At 40.6% G+C, this 21,170-nt stretch overlaps 1 protein-coding gene across 5 annotated transcripts in view; it reads right to left on the bottom strand.

Moving 5' to 3' along the window:
- LOC125450726 (WD repeat-containing protein 64-like) overlaps positions 1 to 21,170 on the bottom strand; it is a 122,645-nt gene that overhangs the window by 22,866 nt on the left and 78,609 nt on the right. For all 5 annotated transcript variants that reach the window (XM_059643862.1, XM_059643883.1, XM_059643980.1 and 2 more), the window contains 4 exons: positions 19,604 to 19,772; positions 10,442 to 10,534; positions 960 to 1,018; positions 58 to 199 (listed from right to left, as the gene is read on the bottom strand). In XM_059643862.1, the coding sequence (XP_059499845.1) occupies positions 58 to 199; positions 960 to 1,018; positions 10,442 to 10,534; positions 19,604 to 19,772 (463 nt within the window). The remainder of the gene's footprint in view (positions 1 to 57; positions 200 to 959; positions 1,019 to 10,441; positions 10,535 to 19,603; positions 19,773 to 21,170) is intronic.

Below are 21,170 nucleotides of genomic sequence, written 5' to 3'. Positions count from 1 at the left end.
AGTACATCAAGTTTCAGTCATTTGGTTATGAAACATTTGATTAATTGTCATACTTACTTTTTGGAGGGTCTGTTTCAGGTCCATGAAGTGTGTAATGAAGAATGTGAAAGATGTAGATATATCCATGCTGATCAGCAGCATAAAGCATCGCACTGTCCTCACTAATTGACATGCTAGATACAGTAGCCTTATAAGATGACTGATCAAAATATACAATTTGTTAAAATATTTTACTGCATTTTACACTAAATTATAATTGTTCGTGAAGTGTCAAATTTAAGCAATTACTGTAGTTGTGTTTTTACTTTCTCTGTCGCCTTACTTCACTCCACATATCCTTTTCACTGAATCACACTGCTATGATATTAGGAATCCATCAGTATCACAACGATTTGCCTCTTTGTGTTAGTTTCACCAAAAGTAGATAGTGGGATGTTATAGAGGATCTTTGGATACTGATCCTCTCCTGATGAGATTAAATTCTAGACAACATGGTAGCTGGATGGCATTAGGTTTAATGCAGCTGTACATGAGACATTTCAACAAATTGATTCATGCTGTTTCTGTTTCACATAAGTTATCTGCCACCTTAGTTCAACTAACCCATAAGCATATCCTTACAGAGATAGTAGGAACTGCAGATGCCGGAGAATCTGAGATAACAAGGTGTAGAACTGGATGAGACCCTTTTCACCTTATGTGTCTACCTTTTTTATTATTCAGCCATGGGAAGTGGTCATTGCTAGATAAGCCAGCATTTATTGCCCGTCCATACTTGCATTGGAGTAAGTGATGGTGGCCATCTTACTGCACACCTGCAGTCTTTGTGGTGAAGAGACCCTTGTTAGCTTTAAGGAAGGGAGTTTAAGATTTTGACACAGCTCCCCACCTTTTGATTATCCAGGAGAAAACAACATAATCAGATAACATACTCAAATTCATCAGTATTTGAAACTTACACAGAGAAAGCGAGCCAGTAGTTTTCCACCATGAAATATGTTCCAAAAATGAATGTGACCTAAGACAGACATTTCATCATAATTAGAAATTGCTTTACAGTCAATTCATCGAATGCACAAAATTAAAAATTACCTGGAATGTAACAATGCAAATTTCACATTTCTACAGCACAAATTCAGTACTCCATCCTGTGCAGTTGACGTCATGTCAATGAAAAAGACATAGTTAGAACAAGAAGAAAGAACAAAGAAAATTACAGTACCCTCCAGGCTTGCACCAACATGCTGCCCATCACAACTGAAACGCCCTACTCTTTCAGGAACCATATCCCTCTATTCCCATCCTATTCATAAATTTGTCAAGACACCCTTTAAAAGTCACTATAGTATCTGCTTCCACTACCTCCCCACTGTATAAAAAAAATTGCCTCGTACATCACCTATAAACCTTGCCCTTTGCACCTTAAACCCATGACCCCTAGTAACTGACTCTTTCACCCTGGGAAAAAGCTTCTGAATGTCCAGTCTTTCATAGTCTTGTAGACCTCTATCAGGTCGCCCCTCAAACTCCATTGTTCCAGTGAGAACAACCCAAGTTTCTCCAACTCATAGTTAATGCCCACCATACCAGGCAACATCCTGGTAAATCTTTTCTGTACCCTCTCCAAAGCCACCACATCCTTTTTCTGATGAAGAGTCTAGGCCCAAAACATCAGCTTTCCTGCTCCTAAGATGCTGCTTGGCCTGCTGTGTTCATCCAGCTCTACAGCTTGTTATCTCAGATTCTCTAGTATCTACAGTTCCTGTTATCTCTGATACATCCTTCTAGTAGTGTGGCGACCAGAATTGAACACAATATTCTAAACATGGCCTAACTAAGGCTCAATAAAGCTGCAACATTACCTGTCAATTTTTAAACCTAATGCCCTGGCTGATGAAGGCAAGCATGCCATATGCCTTGTTGACAGCCTTTTCCACCTGTGTTGCCAGTTTCAGTGACCTGTGCACCTGTACACCCAGATCCCTCTGCCTATCAGTACTCGAGGGTTCTGCCATTTACTGTATATTTTTCATTTGCATTAGACCTTCCAAAATGCATTACCTCACATCTGCCCAAGTCACCAACTGATCTACATCCAACTGTAACCTCTGACGGTCCTCATCACTATCCACAATTCCACCAACCTTTGTGTCATCAGCAAACTTATTAATCAGACCAGTTACATTCTCTTCCAAATCTTTTATAGATATTACAAACAGCAAAGGTCCCAACACTGATCCCTGAGGAACGACACTAGTCACAGCCCTTCATTCCCAAACACACGCTTCCACTGCTACCCTCTGTCTTCCATGACTGAACTAGTCTTTTAATCCATCTTGCAAGCTCACCTCTGGCCCCAGGCAACTTTACCTTCTGTATCAGCCTGCCATGAGGGACCTTGTCAAAGGCCTTACTGAAGTCCATGTAGACAACATCCACTGCCTTACCTTCATTGATCATCTTCGTCACTTCTTCAAAAAACTCCAGCAAGTTAGTGAGACACAACCTCCCCTTCACAAAACCATACTGCCTCTCGCTAATGCACCCACTGATTTCCAGGTCGAAGCAAATCCTGTCTTGAAGAATCCTCTCCAATAATTTCCCTGCCACTGACGTAAGGCTCACCAGCCTATAATTAGCTGGATTATCCCTGCCACCCTTCTTAAACAAAGGAACAACAGTGGCTATTTGCCTATCCTCTGGGACTTCCCCTGTAGCCAGTAAGGATACAAAAATTTCATTCAAGGCCCCAGCAATTTCTTCCCTTGCCTCTCTCAGTATTCTGGGGTATATCCCATCAGTCCCTGGGGACTTGGATACCTTAATGTTGTTCAAGACCCCCAATACCTCCTCCCTTTTGATCTCAACATGACCCAAACTATCTACACATGATAACTGTACTTTTAATCAATTTGTTAAGGAAACAAGCAAAAAGTACAGTCAGCAGAATTCCATGTAGCCTTTGAGGAGCAGAATGATAAATGAACCAGTGTTGGCCTAGGTGATTTTTCCTAGCCTTCTAAAATGATACATGACATTTGTGACTTGGGTGCAGTCTTGTTACAAGATGAGGAGTTGGAAAGAGAGAAGCTAATGGGAACTTTTCGAAGTAACTAAAATAGTGTCAGAGGAAATACTCTAATTCAAAACTTTGAAGTCTATGTCCAAAGCAATAGCCATGAACCATTAATCTTTATTGACCATAATCTGCTGGCATTCATTGAAGAAGTCAAACTCAAAATATGGGACTATTCACATCGGGGTTCTATTATTTCAGTGATTTAATGTTAAGACTGTCCACACTGCTGGAAAAGATAATGAGAATACAGATGCATTATGCCAAGTGTAAAATGGCAGAATTAGTTAAAAGTTTAATAAACAATAATTTATATTTTTCTCTGTGTGGATCTCTGAGCTCCATGCACAACAGAAACTTTCAAAACAAGAGGTCAATACTGTGAACAGCAATCAGTGTGCACAGTCCTTCAAAGCCATTGTGCCATGCACATGGCTAAGAAGAAATGTTGATGAAGATGTTGTAAGGTTATATAAGAGGAAGGATGAATGGATGTAAGTCTTGTGCTTTGTTGTTTATATGTCATATATCTTGTGATGAAATACATTTTAAAATAGTGTTTCATCTCTTATGAGGGTGGAGGCATGTAAAGATCATGCTTTTTTAAAGATCTATCTTTATGTTGAATTATGGACCAAAATGGGGAAAGGAACTACTTTAAACCAAGGGCTGTGAAAGTCGTTGTTGCTGGAACTCATTGTGCATTGTGTTCACATAATTGCTGTTTTCAAATAACCCGATAAGATGTCTTCAAAATCATTCCATTTTGTCCAGAGACAGATCATTGATTAGTTTGTGTAGACAGGACCTGTTGGGGCAGCCAGACTTAATCAGCATGATGGCAACTCTCCTGTAGCTCCCGGACAGATGAACAAGCGATCTGCAAACTGAAATAACTGCACAGAGGCCAGTATCCCATCACCAAGTCACCCTTTATTTACTAGTGCACAATACATTGGCCATGGCCAGCCAGCTCAGAGTCAGTTGCCTGAACTACAGAGATCTACTCTCCTGGTTATATTGGTTAGCCACGGTTTCCCTGATTAGCACAGGTTAACAATTCCAATCAACAACGCTGGACACACCCCCATCCTTCACCACCTCCCCAAAGTCCTGGGATGTAGGCCTGGTCTTTGGCTTGTAGCTTTTCCTGTGATGTTTTCACCCTAAGTCCTGTTCCTCTGATTCGGACTCTGACATGGGCAGCATGTACAGGGCCAGAGACCGCTCATGTTTGGAGCATCTTAGGAGAGTTTCCTTCTCTTCTTCCGGCGGTAGCAGTGTCAAGGCTGCATCCATCGTGGACTCTGAGGTTTGCTCAAGACTAGATGGAAGGGGAGAACCCATGGTTTCCTACAGGCCTTCTGGCTGTTCTCAGGAGCAAAGTAGGTTTTGCCCCTGTCCCATATGCAAGGTAAAAGTTTTCAGGTGATCCATATGTTTGTTCAGGACTGTATCACCTACCTGAACTTTGTACATAATGGGACTTAATCCCGTGCCCAGACATGTTTCCAGCATCAAACTTCGTCCTCTGAATTAAATTGTCTTCCTTACCTAGCAGTGGCGTGTCGTTGGCATTGACATTCCTGCTGCCATTTCACCCTCTTGCACCATGCCCCAACACTTACCCCCCTCCCCCCACTGAGGTCTGGACGTATGAAGGTTAACCTAGTGTTGTGTCTCCTCCCCATCAGCAGCTTTGCTGGAGCTTTCCCTGTTATTGGGTGCAGGGTGATTCTATAATTGAACAGGAACTAGGATAGTTTGATATGAATTGCTACTGTAGGCTGCTTCTTTAAGCCTGCCTTCAACTTTTGGACTGCTCTTTCTGCTAGCCCACTGGACGATCACCAATATGGTGCCATCCTTATGTGCTGAATGCCATTTGACTTTAGGACATATTTGAATTGCCTGCTGGTAAATGACATCCTATTGTCCGTGATCAATACTTCCAGGAGTCTGTGTAAAGCAAATAGTGCTTGCAGCTTCTCAATTGTCATCCCTGAGTTTGCCAAACAAATTTTATGCATATCCAATCACTTTGAAGGGGAGTCCATATTTACCAGAGACATTGAGCCCATTAAAGCACTGGCACAGTTGACGTGCAACAGAGTCCAGGATTTTCCTAATCATTCCCACATGCCCATGAATGTGGCGGTGCTGCTGGTAGCAATTTTTGTCCTTGTTGGCACTCTGGGCACTGCCTCACCAATACTGCTATGTTGGCATCTAACCCTTTTTTAAAATCCATTCACGGGATGATGGTGTTGCTGGTCAGGCATTTACTACTCATCCCTAATTGCCCAGAGGACAGTTAAAAGTCAACCACATTGCTGCGGGTCTGGGGTCACATGGAAACCAGACCAAGCAAGGATTACAGTTTTCTTCCCTAAAGGGCATTAGTGAACCAGATGAGTTTTTCCCTCAGCAATCAACAATGGTCATCATTAGGCCCTTAATTCCAGATATTTATTGATTTCAAATTCCACCATCTGCCGTGGCAAGATTCAAACCTAGATCCCCAGAACATTACCTGGGTCTCTGGATTAACCGTCCAGTGATAATACCATGAGGCCATCGCTTTCCCTGGCCACCAGACATAGCTGCTTGCCAGTATCTTCATCTTGGAAACCCCTGGATGATGCTGGTGGAGTCTGGCCAGTGTCTGGCAGCGACATTTGCTCAGAGCAATCATCCTTCCTCCCCATAGTAATATGGCATCCTTGAGGGTGATCTGGTCTCGCTGGATCCAGAAAGGTTTCAATCTGAGGTGCAACAGCCCCTTCTATTTCTCCCATTACCACCAGCATTTTTGGTTTCTCTAGAACTGGATCTTTTTGCGTCCAAAGTTGCGTATTGTCAGTGGTGATTGGAAGAGTCTTCATGAAGTTTAAAACCAAAACAGACTCTTCCAGGCACCACCAGCAGAGTGTCTGCCCGTGGGAGGTGCTCAAGGCATTTGCATTAACCACTTGGCTTTCTGGATGGTGTTCTAACTTGTACTTGTACACATTGAGAATAAGACCCCAAAGCTGAATTCTACCAGAAGCTATGATAATCACCACCTTGTCTTCCTTCAGTAGCCCTAGCAGTTGTTTGTGATCTCTTACAATGGCAAATTTCCTTCGTAAAGGTACTGGTGAAACTTTCTCACACCAAATCTTCCAGGGCGGCACGGTGGCTCAGTGGTTAGCACTGCTGCCTCACAGCACCAGGAACCTGGGTTCAACTCCATCCTCAGCCAACTGTGTGGAGCTTGTACGTTCTCCCTGTGTCTGTGTGGGTTTCCCCCGGGTGCTCCGGTTTCCTCCCACAGTCCAAAGATATGAAGGCTTCGTGGATTGGCCATGTTAAATTGCCCGTAGTATTCAGGGATGTGTAGATGGGTGGGTTATAGTGGAGTGGGTCTGGGTGGGATACTCTGAGAGTCGGTGTGGACTTGTTGGGACAAAAGGCCAGTTTCCACTCTGTAGCGATTCGATGATCTTCTCTATCTGAGCTTATCTGCGTTCAACATTAGCCAAGGTCCAGGAAGAATATGGAATCATGCGTTCCTCTCTGCTGGGCTACTGGTAAGCCAACTCTACGCTGAAACTGTATGTGGAGGCATCGTATGTCAGCACTGGCTCTCGCTTTGGATCGTAGTGGGCCAACGCCTTAGATGACAATAGCTGCTTTTTCACTTCCCTAAAGGCTCCTTCTTGGCTATGCAACCATTTCCAAGGCTGACCCTTTTTCAACACGAGGTATAAAGGTGCCAAGGTGAAGGCCAGATTATGTATGAATTTTCTGTAATAATCCATTAACCCAAGGAAAGACCTAAGCCGCAGTACAGACGTGGGAGCCCAGGCTCCTTTCATTACCCTCACTTTCCTTTCCAATGGGCGTAACCCAGTTTTGTCCACTCTGTAACCCAAGTAGGTCACTTGGGTGCCTGGAACACACATTGTTTCCTTCTAAGGCGCATGCCCACCTGGGAGAAATGTTTAAGCACTATGTCCAAGTTCTCAAAATGCTTTTTACTGGTCTTCCCTGTTATTAGTATGTCATCCAGATAAACAGCAACCTGGAGTAGTCCTTGTACAATGTTTTACACGGTCTGCTAGAAAAGGGCACAGGCTGATGATAGCTTAAATGGCAGTTTTGTACACTGATATAAAATTTTGCGGGGATTAATTGTGGTGTACTTCTAGACTTCCTAGCCAGTCGCAATTGCACGTATGCGTGGTTCATGTCCAGCTTTGTAAAGGATAGCCCCCATGCCAACTTTGCATACAAGTCCTCTATACAAGGGATTGGGTATTTATCCAGCTGCGAGAAGTAGTATACCATTTGCTTAAAATCCCCACAAAGGTGAACTGGCCGGTGCTGCCCATTTGACAAACTGCACTGGTTTGGTGATTCCTTTGCTCTGCAGCCTTCTGATTTCTGCTTCTACTTTTGCTTGCAAGGCACATGGCACTGTGCAGGCCTTGCAAAATCTCAGAATTGCTTCCGGATCAACATGTAAAGTGGCTTTGGTCCCTTTGATAGTCTCAAGCCCTTCCTGACATACTCCTGAGTATTTCACTAGGACATTACAGAAGCTGCCATTTTCCAATTGATAAATGTTGAGCCAATCAAGGTGAATCTTTCTCACCCAATTCTGGCCGAAAAGTCTTGGGCATGAGCCTTTTACTACCGTCAGTGGTAAGTGCAACAACTGTTTCTCATAGGAGATCCAAATTGAAGTTGTACCTTGAATTTGCAATGGTTTCCCCACTGAATGTTGTTGTTCTGGTTGACATCTTGTGCAAACATAAGGGTTGGAGTCCCAAGTGAATCTTGTTAAAGACCAATTCTGCAACCACAGATACAGCTGCACCAGTATTGACCTCCATGGGATATGGGTGACCATTTAACCAAACATAATTTCAACTGGTTCCGATTTGGATGTCACTAAGCAATTTAATTGTTCCAACCCAAATGTAGGGGGACTTTCCAGGGTGTGCACTCTCCTGGGTACTGCTCTACAAGTTTTCTTATTAAAGCCAGGCCTTGTAGGACTCCACACACCGACAGCAACTACAACAACTTTTCAGCCACTTGGCCAAGGTTCTGCTTTGTTGTGGGGTTCTGTTGTGGGCTAGCCTAGGGTCGCTATATCCAGGATATGCCCTGCATGAGGCTCTGCAATTGCCTACGCTCAAGTGGTGTTCCCCAGACTCAGTCAGGCAGGTGAGGGAGTCCATTTCCATTGGGATGCCCTACAGTTCCCATTCTCCACTTGCCGCATTTGCTAATGACAACACCAGTTGTACTGCCTGTTTGAAGTCCAGATGGCGCTTCTACACAGTTATGTCATTAATCTGACACACCGGACTCTCAGTATCTCATTCAGTGTTAACCCAAAATCACTTGCCTCTGCCAGTCTTCTCAACCTCGTCAAAAATCGTAATATGGATTTCCCCAGTTCTCTGACAGCCAAAGTAGACCGATAGCATCTCAGAATGAGAGGAAGTTTGAGGTCATGATATTTCTTGACCAACTCTGTCAACTCCTGGAAGGTTTTAGCATCTGGTGCTTCTGGGAAAGTTAAGCCCCTTATAATTAAGAATGCTGTGAGTCCGCAAACAGTCAGAAGGATTTTCGTTGCTTTTCATCCACCCCAATGTGATTTGCCTGGAAAAAATATCACATTCTTTCCACATACCAGGCCCAGTCTATGATAGCAGGATCAAATGAGTCAAGCTTCCCAAATAAAGGCATGATGCCAGAAATGCTTACCCCAACTCCAAGATGACTGTAGCAAGCGAATGTTCTTCAGGTACATCCTGTTTTCTCCCGTCACCATTGAAATAACTGCACAGAGGCCAGTATCCCGTGACCAAATCACCCTTTATTTACTTGTGCACAATTCACAGGCTGTGACCTGCTATCTCAGAGTCTGTTGGCTGAACTGAGGAGATCTACTCCCCTGGTTATATTGGTCAGCCAGGGCTTTTCTGATTGGCACAGGTATAACCTCATAGTCAACAAGGTCAACCTGGTTCCAATCACTACACAAACAATACAGATACAAAAGTATCCAGGCTGTAGCAAAAAAAAGGGTAGCTTTCTCTCTCTGTGTTGATAATAACCATAACCTGGAAGACAACTATTCTCTCCAATCATTTACTTTAAGATGATGTCTCTAACTGGTGACTGACAGACTAAACAATTAGTTGCCAAATTTCCTGAGTATGCATTAAAAAACTAAAACAGTTCAGGATGAAGAAGTGGTTCACAGATTAGAAGGACTTGGGAAACAAAAGGCACTGAATCGTGTGCACTGGTGCTGTTGAACTGTTTCTGCTGCTTATTTTAATCCGTTTTTCTTTGTTTCATTCTGTCTATCTTTAAGTGTGTAATGATTTAGGAAGTGGAGTAGATATTCAGCTAGAAGAGTTATATGTTCACCAAAAGAACAGTTTTGTTTCCCTGTAGTTTGAACTAATTTTTTGTAATAAATTGTAGTTCCAAGTTATGTAAAGAAACCTAGCCAATGTTTTCTGTTAACCTGAGTTCATCAGACAGGAAAACTGGGGACTTTGAGTAATTTCTCAGGAGTAGTGCAGCTTGGATATTAGTGCACTTTCCCAAGTGAATTGTGACCGAAGGTAGGGCTTTTTAAACCTATCCTCCTAATTTTTCAACAATCTCTACTATCAGTAATGTTTAAGAAGATGAGAGGTTGTGTGGGTTAAGCATTAAAGAAGAAATATTATTTTATCTACCAGCCTCAGAAATGTTGAAAAATTTGGCTGCCAGTAAGAAAATATTAACATCATGATGGTTTTATTTTAACAATAAAATTTCAGTTAGTAAACAAAATTACACTTGAACCTGTTTTCTTCAGGATTATATTTTCAGTTAATGATTAAATAGTATTGTTTTAAGGGATCATAAATCATATCTGCTCAAGTAATCATTTTTTAAAAAACTATATTTTAGCTAAGAAAGATATTCTGAGCCTGAAGGCTCAATTGTACTATGGCTTATATAAAAGAAAGTCATATATGAACCAAGAAATTGGGGGTTTAAACGAATCATGGCATGATGAAAAAATGGTCAAATAAATTTAACATGTGATAGGGAACACTTCAGTGATATTGAAGAAAGGGTAATGTTGAGCATTAAGCATTGAACCATTAGGCATCTTTTAAATTTACTAACCAATACATTCCTTCTACAGTCCAAACAGCAAAATGCAAATAAATTTTTATAATTTAAGTGCTTCAGTAAAGACCCAATGCATCAAAAAGGGAGACTTCAACATCTGAAATAATTAGTTGCAGGAAATAGTAAAGAATAGCCAATAGCAGTTTTGCAGATTATATACATTACCTCTAGGGCCGCTAGCAATCACCGTAGCTGATGTTTTTGCACAGGATGTTCGGGATCTGATGCATAGTAGTTTATTGACAGTCAAATTCTCACCTGCCATGGCAGAGGATAATAAATTATGTAATTTTATTTCATAGCATGAAACATCACTAAGTTTGAGTGGAAATGAAAGGTGATGTGGTGATGAGTTCAGGAAGCAGGAATTAGATGACAGCAGTGAGAGATTTTAAATGCAGGAAGAAAGACAGACTAAAGGACACTGGAGTTCTGCAGGTTTGAAGTTCCAGAAAAGAAAGTTAGAATAAGACATTTGTAGTCAAAGTTAAATCTGAACTTGGTGAGGATTTTCAGAGCATTCATGCATGTTTGGAGCTTAGAAAAAGCAAGACCTATCTTTCGATAATGCTCAAAGCAGAATTTGCTAATAGAACCATTAAAAATTAAAAAGTGGGAGTGGCCACCAGCTACATGTGAGTTCTTTGTTCAAGCAATTCAAATGAATTCAACAACTCCACCACTTCTTTAGGTCTATTTCTCACCTCACAAATCTGTGCCTAATTATTTGAAGATGAGTCATGTTATATTTTTGGTTGCTAAGTTGATACGAAGATTTTATAAGGTGCAGAAACTAGAAAATATTATTTTTCTGAAAACGTGATTCTGCACTTATACATGTGAGTTCATGTATTTCAACAGGTCAAAGAAAAAGGACAACTAGAAGCTATTTTCAGTCCAGGATGTGGTGTGCAGAGAGGAGAAAATTCCCAGCTCCATGAAACTGACATTTAAAAATAACCACCTGCACTCCCTGTTTTTAGATTGGGAGGGTACACTGACTTAAGATTGGGCCAGGTCAGCCTGGACGATGTGAATTGATTGTAGGGTTCAGAGGCAGGCCACCTCAGGACTTCAGTTCTGTGACCAGCATCCAAAAATTAAAACACAAGAATAAAATATAAAACATTCCTCAGATCCTCTTTACCCCCACATACTTCCCATGCCACATTCATGGCAACTCATCCCACAAATGTTCTCTACCCATCTCCTGTGATTGTTCATAATCCCATCTCCATTTACCCAACCAAGATGCTCATCATACTCCATATGCCACTCTAGTCCCCATGCATATCCTAAATGTCTCATCATACTCCCTAACTTATTCAATGTTTCCTACCAAGCCACTGTCCCCCCATCCTCCACAAGCCAATTTAATGCCAAACTGTAGTTCCACCCACCACTCTCTCGCCTTCCTCTACCATGTAAACTCACCTTATGTCCAAACATATAGAAGAACAGGAGACAAAATAAAATTCTATTACTTAAAGTTCTACATTGCCAAATACACTCTACTGAGAAAAGAAAACATTTTGACAGTTCTTGACAGCTGTGAAATTGCTTTGACAGTTTGACAATTCCCAGAGGTTATACAACTTTTAGAAACAATATCCTCCGCTCCAGTCCAAAAGGATAAATGACTTCACCCCCATGCAAGCATCAGAGTGAAAGTTATTTGGATACTTTAATCAAAGTAATCGGGGAAAATTACAATAAGATATGAATATGGTTAGTGGATATGGGAATACAGGATGCAATGATGGAGGAACATCAGCCTTAACTTTGAAGAAATGAAGTAATTGCTACCTGCAGGGACAAGAACGAAGGCTGCAGGGAAGAGGGTCAATCTGATCATGGCTGAGTATCCTATGAATTCCACGTCTACGTGGGGCAAAGCAGAAAGAAAATGAACGCCATTCTCATACAGGGTGTAACTGCCATCTAAATATAGTTGGGAGAAGGATAACAAGGCGTGGAGGTGGATGAACACAACAGGCCAAGCAGCATCAGAGCAGCAGGAAAGCGGACGTTTCAGGTCTGGAACCTTCTTCAGAAATCTAAAGGTAGTGTTGCCTGAATGTAAGATAAAGCAGCCTGTGAAACATAACAAATAACACTTCATTTTATCCTAACAGCCTCCTCTGCTCTCCTTGTTGTAATCCTAAACCTAAATACAGCCTCCTGATCTTCCCCAGCTTTCCCATCACTCCCAAGAAAAGCAGAAAGAAAGCTGAGTCCAATTGCAGAATGCACTCCCCCCACCACTCCTGCTTGTTTCCACTATAGGCCTCCCCTACACACAAGAGGCCTCCTGCACATGAAAGCAAGCTTGGCTATGGCCAGAGGTTCTCTCAAGAGCCTGGATTTCCACCCATGGCACTTGATCCTTGTGAAGCCATGTCGTTGGCCACTTAAGTGCCTAATTAACACATAATATCATGAAAGAAGAGAACAACAACTGACCACCCTTCCTGAACATAATGGTAGAACGCAATAACAACAGGGAACTCCAGACTAGCGTATACAGAAAGACTACACATGCAGACCAGGTACTTAATTACCCTAGCAACTACCCCAATGCCCACAAACGGAGCTGCATCAGGACACTATTTAAACGAGCACAGTACATTGCAGCAACCCGGAACTATGCAAAGCACAACAGGAGCACCTATACAGAGTCTTCTAAAAGAACAGGTACCCAAAAAGCATTCTCAGTTCCTCCATCTCCGAAGCATATGTTCAGATGAGGCCAACTTCGACAAGGGAGCCTCCGAAATGTCCACCTTCTTCCTCAACCAAGGATTCCCCAGCTCCATTGTTGACAGGGCCCTCAACTAGGTCCGACTCATCTCCCACACTTCCGCCCTCACCCCTTCTTTTCCCTCCCGCAACAGTAACTCCTTTGTCTGTCCAACTGTGTTTCTCTCTCTTTGGGCTCTATCCTATCATTTATTCCCTACCCCACCCACTTCCCTATTTTCTGCATATAATCTGATGATTTCCCAGCCACCATCAGTTGTGAGGAAGGGTCACCGGACCCAAAATGTTAACTCTGTTTATTCCTTCATAGATGCTGCCAGATCAGCTGGATTTTAGCCAGCAACTTTGTTTTTGTTCCTGATTTACAGCATCTGCAGTTCTTTCAGTTTTTATCTGAAAACCACAATCTTCAATTATCTCTGAAACAGACCACCACAGAAAGGCACAACACAACCAGACTCATTAATCACCCTATCTTACATCAAGGACATTTCAGAGATGGCCACAAGACTACTCAGACCCCTAGGTCCTATCAGAGTAGCCCACAAACCAACAACCACCCCATGAGGGCTCTGATGAACGTAAAGGGTCCCATACTCAAAACCAGCAAAACTGGTGACGTATACAAAATATCATGCCAGGACTGTGAGAACCACTACATAGGCCAAACTGGAAGAAAACTGAGATGAACACCAAGAGACACAACCAATTCTCACTTGTCTCACTACATGTGGACAACGAGGGACACAAATTCAACTGGAACAACACATCCATAGTCACACAAGCAAAGCAGAGACATGCCAGGGAATTCCTGGAGGCCTGGTATTCCAACCGGAACTCCATCAACAAACACATGGAATTAGACTCTGTGTACAAACCACTGAGAAACAGAACCGGAAATAATACAAACCACCCCAGCAAACCGAGGCGTATAAATAACACGCGGAACAGAACACTGACGCTTCACCAGAGGCGCACTGATGATGTTACCTAGCAGGGTGACAAAACATTTGCAACCAAACCGGCGTTTGTCATCAGTCACACAGTAAAGGAGCAAAACAAAACCTGAACTAACCAAATATATTTCTTTTATATCTTTCCTTTTGTTATGAGGCAAGATTAATTAGTAAACTCATGGTCAGGAAACCACTGGGAAACAACAATCATACTGTGATGAGTTTTACAATGAATTCAAGAGGAATGTATTTAAGTTCAAAACTAGAATCTTAATTTAAAAGACTGAATTGGCTAAGGATTGGGAAGTCAGATTAAAAGATATGATAGTAGATGAGCAATGATGAATATATACATAGATATTTCAGAATTTTCAATGAACATAGATTTGTTGAGAAATTAAAAGTCCACAGGAAAAGTGCTAACTAATGAGGTTCAGAAGAGTTTTAAATTTAATTGTAATGTAATGATGTCAAGAACTGTAGCAAACCTATGGAAGTTTTAGAAACCAGCAAAAATTACCAAATTATTGTTGAAGAGACAGAAAACAATGAGTCTACATTAGCAAGAAATATAAAGGCAGATTGTAACAGATCTGACAATATTTAATCATAGAAGGAAAAATGAAATATTTAATTATTGGCATTACTTATTTACCACCATATAAATTATGACAAACCGGACAAAGTCTCTTATAGGCTGAGATGAGAGAGATTACAATGGCAAATAAGGAAGCAGCCGGCATTAAACAAATATTCTATATTTGTCTTCTCAGAGACAAAACAAAAATACTGGGAAATGAAAATCTCAATGTTTAAAAATATTGAAGCTATTAACAGATCCAAATGTCAATTAATCACCTAGGTCTGAGGCCCATATTCTAGAATTATAAAAGACATGGTCGCAGAGACAGTATATCTATTGATTCTTGATCATTCGAGAATGTCCTAGATTTTGGAATGGTCTCATTGAATTAGAAGATAACAAATATGAATCAAAAAAGTGAAAGACAGAAGAGAAAACTATAGTACCAACAGCCTGACATCAATAAAATGTTGGGGCATGTTGTGAATGAATTGATAAGAAAGCACATAGAAAATCATAATATGGTTAGGCAGAATCAAAATGGTTTTAAGAAAGGATGAGTGTGGCTAGGTCAGCATTTATTGCCATTCTTAATTGCACAGAGGACAGCTAACAGTCAACTGCATCGTGTGGGTCTGAAAATCACATGTAGGCTACAGCAGCTAAGGACAACAGATTTCTTTTCCTGAAGGACATTAGCAAACCGGACACATGTTTTTGTGACAGTTGACAGTGGTCACATGGTTGCCATCAGGCTGGTTCTTTAGTCCAGACTTTTATTAAACACAAATTTCACCACCTGCCATGCTGGGTCACAAGCTCAAATCCCCAGAACTTTAACCTGGTATTCTGCATTACTAGTCCAGTGATATGTTCGTTGTTCCCCTAATTACGTTAGACAAACTAGTTTTTTTGAGAATAGGTAAGGGATAGATGGATGGGGTATTTTAGAATTGCAAATGGCATTCAAAAAGATGTCATGCAAAGGTTGCTGAATCAGACATGGCTTAATAGGGATAGAGGATTTGTTAAGAATCAAAAAACAGAAAATGGAAAACAAATAAAAACAGAAAGTTTGCTGACAAGGGTGATGTTTATTGTTGTCTGGCATAGTGACCTCTACATTGTGGAATCTGAGTGCCAGGTCACAGACACCTCCTACTACTCCCTGGATCATAATCCTACCATCGAACATTAGGTTATTGTGTTCACGATAGTCAACAATCTCATCTTACCTAGGATTCCCCCCTTAACCCTCACAGCCTCCAAGCTCTCAATTTTTCAATCCTGTAGAGCTCACTTCTACCTTTTTACCAAAATCTACTAACAGGATTGCACAGATAGACCCATTGCTTCTGCCCCCCACGGAATTTCTGTCTTCCTACTTTAATTCGATTGATTTCTCCATTTTTCCAATCCCTTCCCACTTACGTCCTTACTGTTTTTTCCAGTTTCTTTGTTTCTTTTTCCAGTTTCTCTGCCTCAATTGCATCTATTCTGCTGACACTTTCTTTCACAGGGTTGCTCAGAAATGTCTACCTTTTCCCTCATCTGAGGATTCCCCACCACCATGGTTGACAGGGCCCTCAGCTATGTCCAACCCATTTCCCGTACATCTGTCCCCACCCCTATCTTCCCTCCATTACACCAGTACGGTGCCCCTGGTCCTCACTTTTCAGCCCACCAGAATCTACATCCAAAGTATCATAGCTGCCACTTCCACCACCTCCAGATTGATATCACCACCAGACACATACTACCCTCCCCTGGCTTGTCAGCATTTCAGATGGACCGTTCCCTCCAGCATACCCTGGTCCATTCCTTCTTCACCTCCAACACCTCCCCAAAGCATCTTCCCACAGAATCACAGAAAGTGCATCATTTGCCTGTAATTTAGTTCTCTCCTCACAATCCAAGGCACATTTTCCAGGTTAAGCAGTGAATCACACGCACTTCACTCAATCTGTATTTGCCACTCAGAAAGTGATCTCCTCTGCATTTGCTAATTTGCTGAATACCCATATCCTGTCCACAAAAATGACCCCGCTTCCAGTTGCCTGCCACTTCAACATACCACCATGTTCGCTGGCCAACATTTCTGACTCAGGCTTGCTGTATTGCTCCAGCAATGCTCAGCATAAGCTGGAAGAACAATATCTCATTTTCCACTTAGGGACCCTACAGCCTATAGAACTCAAAATTCAAGTTGAATAATTTTAGGTCCTGAATACTTTTCTTCCTTTGCCCTCTGATGAAGGGTCTAGGCCCGAAACATCAGCTTTTGTGCTCCTGAGATGCTGCTGGGCCTGCTGTGTTCATCCAGCATCACATTTTATTATCTTGGATTCTCCGGCATCTGCAGTTCCCATTATCACTGATAACATGGGCCGTGTTCAGCACAGCCAACCCATTTTCACCTACTTGTAGTCAACCATTAGTAGCTCTTCTTTGTCCCTGGCTTACCAATATCAACCCCTTTATCTGCCCAACTGTCTTTCTCTCTGTCCAGACTTCATCGCCACCTATCACTTACTCCTTTCTCCCCACCTCCACCCACTGTCTTCAGCATATGTATACCATCTTTTTATAGCTATCATCACTTCTGAAGAAGGATCACCGGACTCAAAGAATTAACTCTGGCTTCTCTCCAGAGATGCCTTAAGACCTGCTGAGTTTCTCCAGAAACTTCAGTTTTGCTGTGAACAGGAATAGTCTGTCCGTTTTAGGTCTGTAAACTACCACATGCCAAGTAGTGCCAGAGCCACAAAGGGAAAAATCTGAACCATAAATCTTGGATTCCTTGGTTGATATTGGACACTCCAATTAAGTTATGTTCCTTAAAGGAAGGGTTCAATTCAAGAAAAATTTTAGGCTGTAAAGCTGAATGAAGGCATAAAATGTTATATTTAGCCAATAACCACCATTATAATTATTTAAAATTATCAGGAAAAGCTGCAAAAAACTTTGACACTGATTACAAAAATTGCTCAACATTTTACTTTTAATTGTGCAATTGTATAAAAAATTAATAACCAAAAGCAAAGCTTGGGGGAAATGTTGTAAACGCAGCTATCACCCAAAGGTTCACCTGCCATCTTAAGATAAGCCAGGAGCAAAATATTGCTGATTAGAATACCAGATACCTCCAGTTTAATTCCAGTTAAATGCTAAGTCTGTGTCGTTCAGTGTAATGTGTACTGACTTTTAAGGGAAATCTGAGGTCTTCCAAAAGACTCTCATGTTACTAAGATGTAAATTAACTAGCTATTAAGCACTATGTAATAAATGTATGTGGACATTAACCTAAAATTTACTGGGTCTGCCAAATTGAAAAAATGAGGAGAAAGTATATGAAGCCAGGTGATGACCTAACAATTAGAAAGATAACTGGTTTTAAGGTGTTTCTGCTTTTCACTGAAGGAATGTGAATGTGTTTGCATCAAGCTTTGTAACTCGACAGTAATGCACTGAACTGTCACAATAACTCTGGAAAAGCTGAAATTTTGTTTGATATTGGACACAAATGAATCAGATGTGAACTTAGTGGAATTTTTATCAGCTAAATTTATGACTGTCATTCAACTATGCTGTGTAAATATATGGTTGATTGGATGACAAAGTGCAAGCAAGCAAAAACTCAGGTCAAAGTTCATTGAGAGATAACAAAGTGTAGAGCTGGATGAACACAGCAGGCCCAGCAGCATCAGAGTAGCAGGAAAGCTGACATTTCGGGTCTGGACCCTTCTTCAGAAAAGTAAGAAATAAGCCTTTTTGCCAAGGAGACACAAGCAAGTCCAATGAGTTAATTGATTAAACAGTTGTGGTAAATATGACTCATTTGTGATGTTTGCCAGTGGTAAAACTGATTTGCTGAAGACTGGGTTTGAATCTACAACTTCTTTGTATGGAAAGCTATAAGAGCACCTTGCTTTACAGCACAATTAGCTAGCTCAGGGAAGAGGTGAACTGATCAATGACTGGAAATCAGGATAGAGCAGGCTGAAAATCTGTTCTAGTCTACTCTTCAGACAAGTCTACATAAAATGGATCTCTTGTAATTGTAAGTATTGTATGGATAAGATTATTTTGTAGTTTTCCTTTTATAGTGTACTCTTCTTAATAAAGAACATTTAATATATCACATTATAGGAATTGCCTTGGGTTATTTATATCCAGGGTAAACTCAATGGTCGAGGGAAAGTGAGAATGGTAGCCTGCATGCATTCAGATCATTGAAACTGATCTTCACTGCTACTGAACACTTCATGGGGGCATCCTTCCCCAGTTTTTATCAGTAATATAGACTAATGCCAGTAAGAAGGAAGGAATAAGAAGAAATACTTCTAGCGGCAGTGAATCTACCCAAGGAATCTCAGATGCTTTCTGACCACAAAAAAAAATCCCAGAGCTGGTTTCCAAAAATATACCAGTTACGTTCTCAAAAAAGAATTGCTAAACATCACTTCCCTGTCATAAATCTTTGTTGACTCTTCTTAAATCTCCTTAGTATTCGTCTACTATATCCCTAATTATAGATTCTGGCATTTTGCCTACTACTGGCAAATGAGCTAAAGTTCTCTGTTTTCTTTCTTCAATTTTTAATATTACAATATTGTTTTCTCTCTCCCAAATTGTTGGTAACTGTTCTTGAATCTTGCAGCTCGTGAAATCTAGGAGATTTATGCTATTTAGAATCATTAATTGTTCCAGTACCATTTCTTCACTTACACTGCTATTTCATTCCTTAACACACTATGACCCTTGTATTTTCTCTTCCATATTAAGAATCTGTTAGCTGCTTTGATTTATGCCGAAATAGTTTATGCTTCACATCTTTACATTTCTGATTAATTTGAGAGGAAAATATTTTCACTTTCCCAAACATAATATTCAGGGAGTCATGTCCAGCTCCTCCAATTAATTAATTAGCATTTTGACTGTCTAAACAAAAGTAAAGTGTTCAACTTTAAACCAAATGAGAAATAAAACATGAACTACAAAATTACTTTAAAGTCATTCAAATACCACCTGACAATTCCTGAGGCAATGCACTGATTGGAGAATGAAGACGGCAGAAGATGAGACCTGATGTGAAGTTCCAGATAATAATTTCACCATCATAACTTGAAGTAGCCAGGAGATTTGGAGCACACAGGACAACAGACAAAATATCATCCTTATGGCCATTTTTCTGTGTCTTTTTCCAAAAAATGAAAAAATTAAAACCATTTAAAGTACACTTACAGATTTTAAAAATTTACTTGTTAAATTAAAATCCTTTACATTAAAACTGAATTGTCCAATGTGTAAATGTAAATATCCTTTTTACAAATGAAAAACTATATTTTTATACTCATTACACAATAAATTACCATGACTACTGTATTAACTCCTCCTATAGATGTGTATATCATCAGTTGGCACATACTGCAGCCACTTTGCTTGGTGTGGCAAGTCAAAATCCAATTAGGTGACTTAATGTGTTATTTCAGATATCTATAATACATATGTTGCAATGAGTTCAATATTTGTTCTACTTTATTCTACTTGGTTCCTTCTTAAGTATCCAAGAATCCTAGGAGCACTCCCTTACAATCTGAACTGCATATTATCTTTCACACTTGGCCTTCTACAGTCACATCAAAAGTAGACTCAGAAACACAGAAACTAGATGAGAAGTATTAAGCTACTTTATTTTAAACAGGGTGTAAACATTCAGAGAAAAGGGTCTGGGTTTAAGTCTTACCTGCCCTGGAGATGTGTCATAACACATCTGAACAGATCGATTAAAAATAATTTCAGAGAAGAGTCAAAGCAAATGCTTGTTACTTAAGTCATTTACCATTCCCTCAAAAAATGTAGAAAAAATCAACAGTGATGTATCTAGGCCCTGTGTAGTCTTGGATACTCAACTTTGCTGCAATTTTACTTTAAGACTATTTCCAACAACATTTACTCACTGCTGACATTTTAGCTCAACTCAGGGCCTCTGGTCTCTACTTCACAATTCCTTGCTCAACAATTGACTCCCCAAGAGATTTTTGTCCTTTTGTGACCACACAAGGGGATCCCACATATATTCCATGGCAAGTGATTCATTATTAGGCCTATCAAGCTGTCAGCAAAACCAGGCACTTTTCAATTCCTTTTGGATGAGTTTAAGAAGAACATTCTCCGAATGCATGGTGATGGGGATATACTGGCAAGAAAAATGAGAAAATTATCCTACGAGTTTCTAAAAGCTAATCTATCTGTGTGCCTTTATTACTGACAAAATGTTCAATGTCTGATGCAATGCAGTTTTATTTTTCTTTAAATCTGAATAATTCAGTTTGCACTGAAATAAAGCACTTAGGTATAATTTGGTAACTAAATTATTTCCAATTTAAAAATGTGAATGTTGTGTGTCAATTTTCTAATGGAATGTTCAGACAGCATTTTTAGTTTAATTGTTAATGTAGAACATCAGAGTTTTCTAATTTTATGTCACTGTAATATTTAACAAAGTGGGGGTTGATTAGCTGAGATGTTTTCTGATTCAAAGTGACACCATGATAGGTTCAATTCATGCACTGGCTGAGATTACCATGAAGGA

This window comes from Stegostoma tigrinum, chromosome 1, assembly GCF_030684315.1.
Source record: "Stegostoma tigrinum isolate sSteTig4 chromosome 1, sSteTig4.hap1, whole genome shotgun sequence".
NCBI lineage: Eukaryota > Metazoa > Chordata > Chondrichthyes > Orectolobiformes > Stegostomatidae > Stegostoma > Stegostoma tigrinum.
The sequence above is the reverse complement of the archived record's forward strand: the minus strand, read 5'-3'. Positions and strand labels throughout refer to the sequence as shown.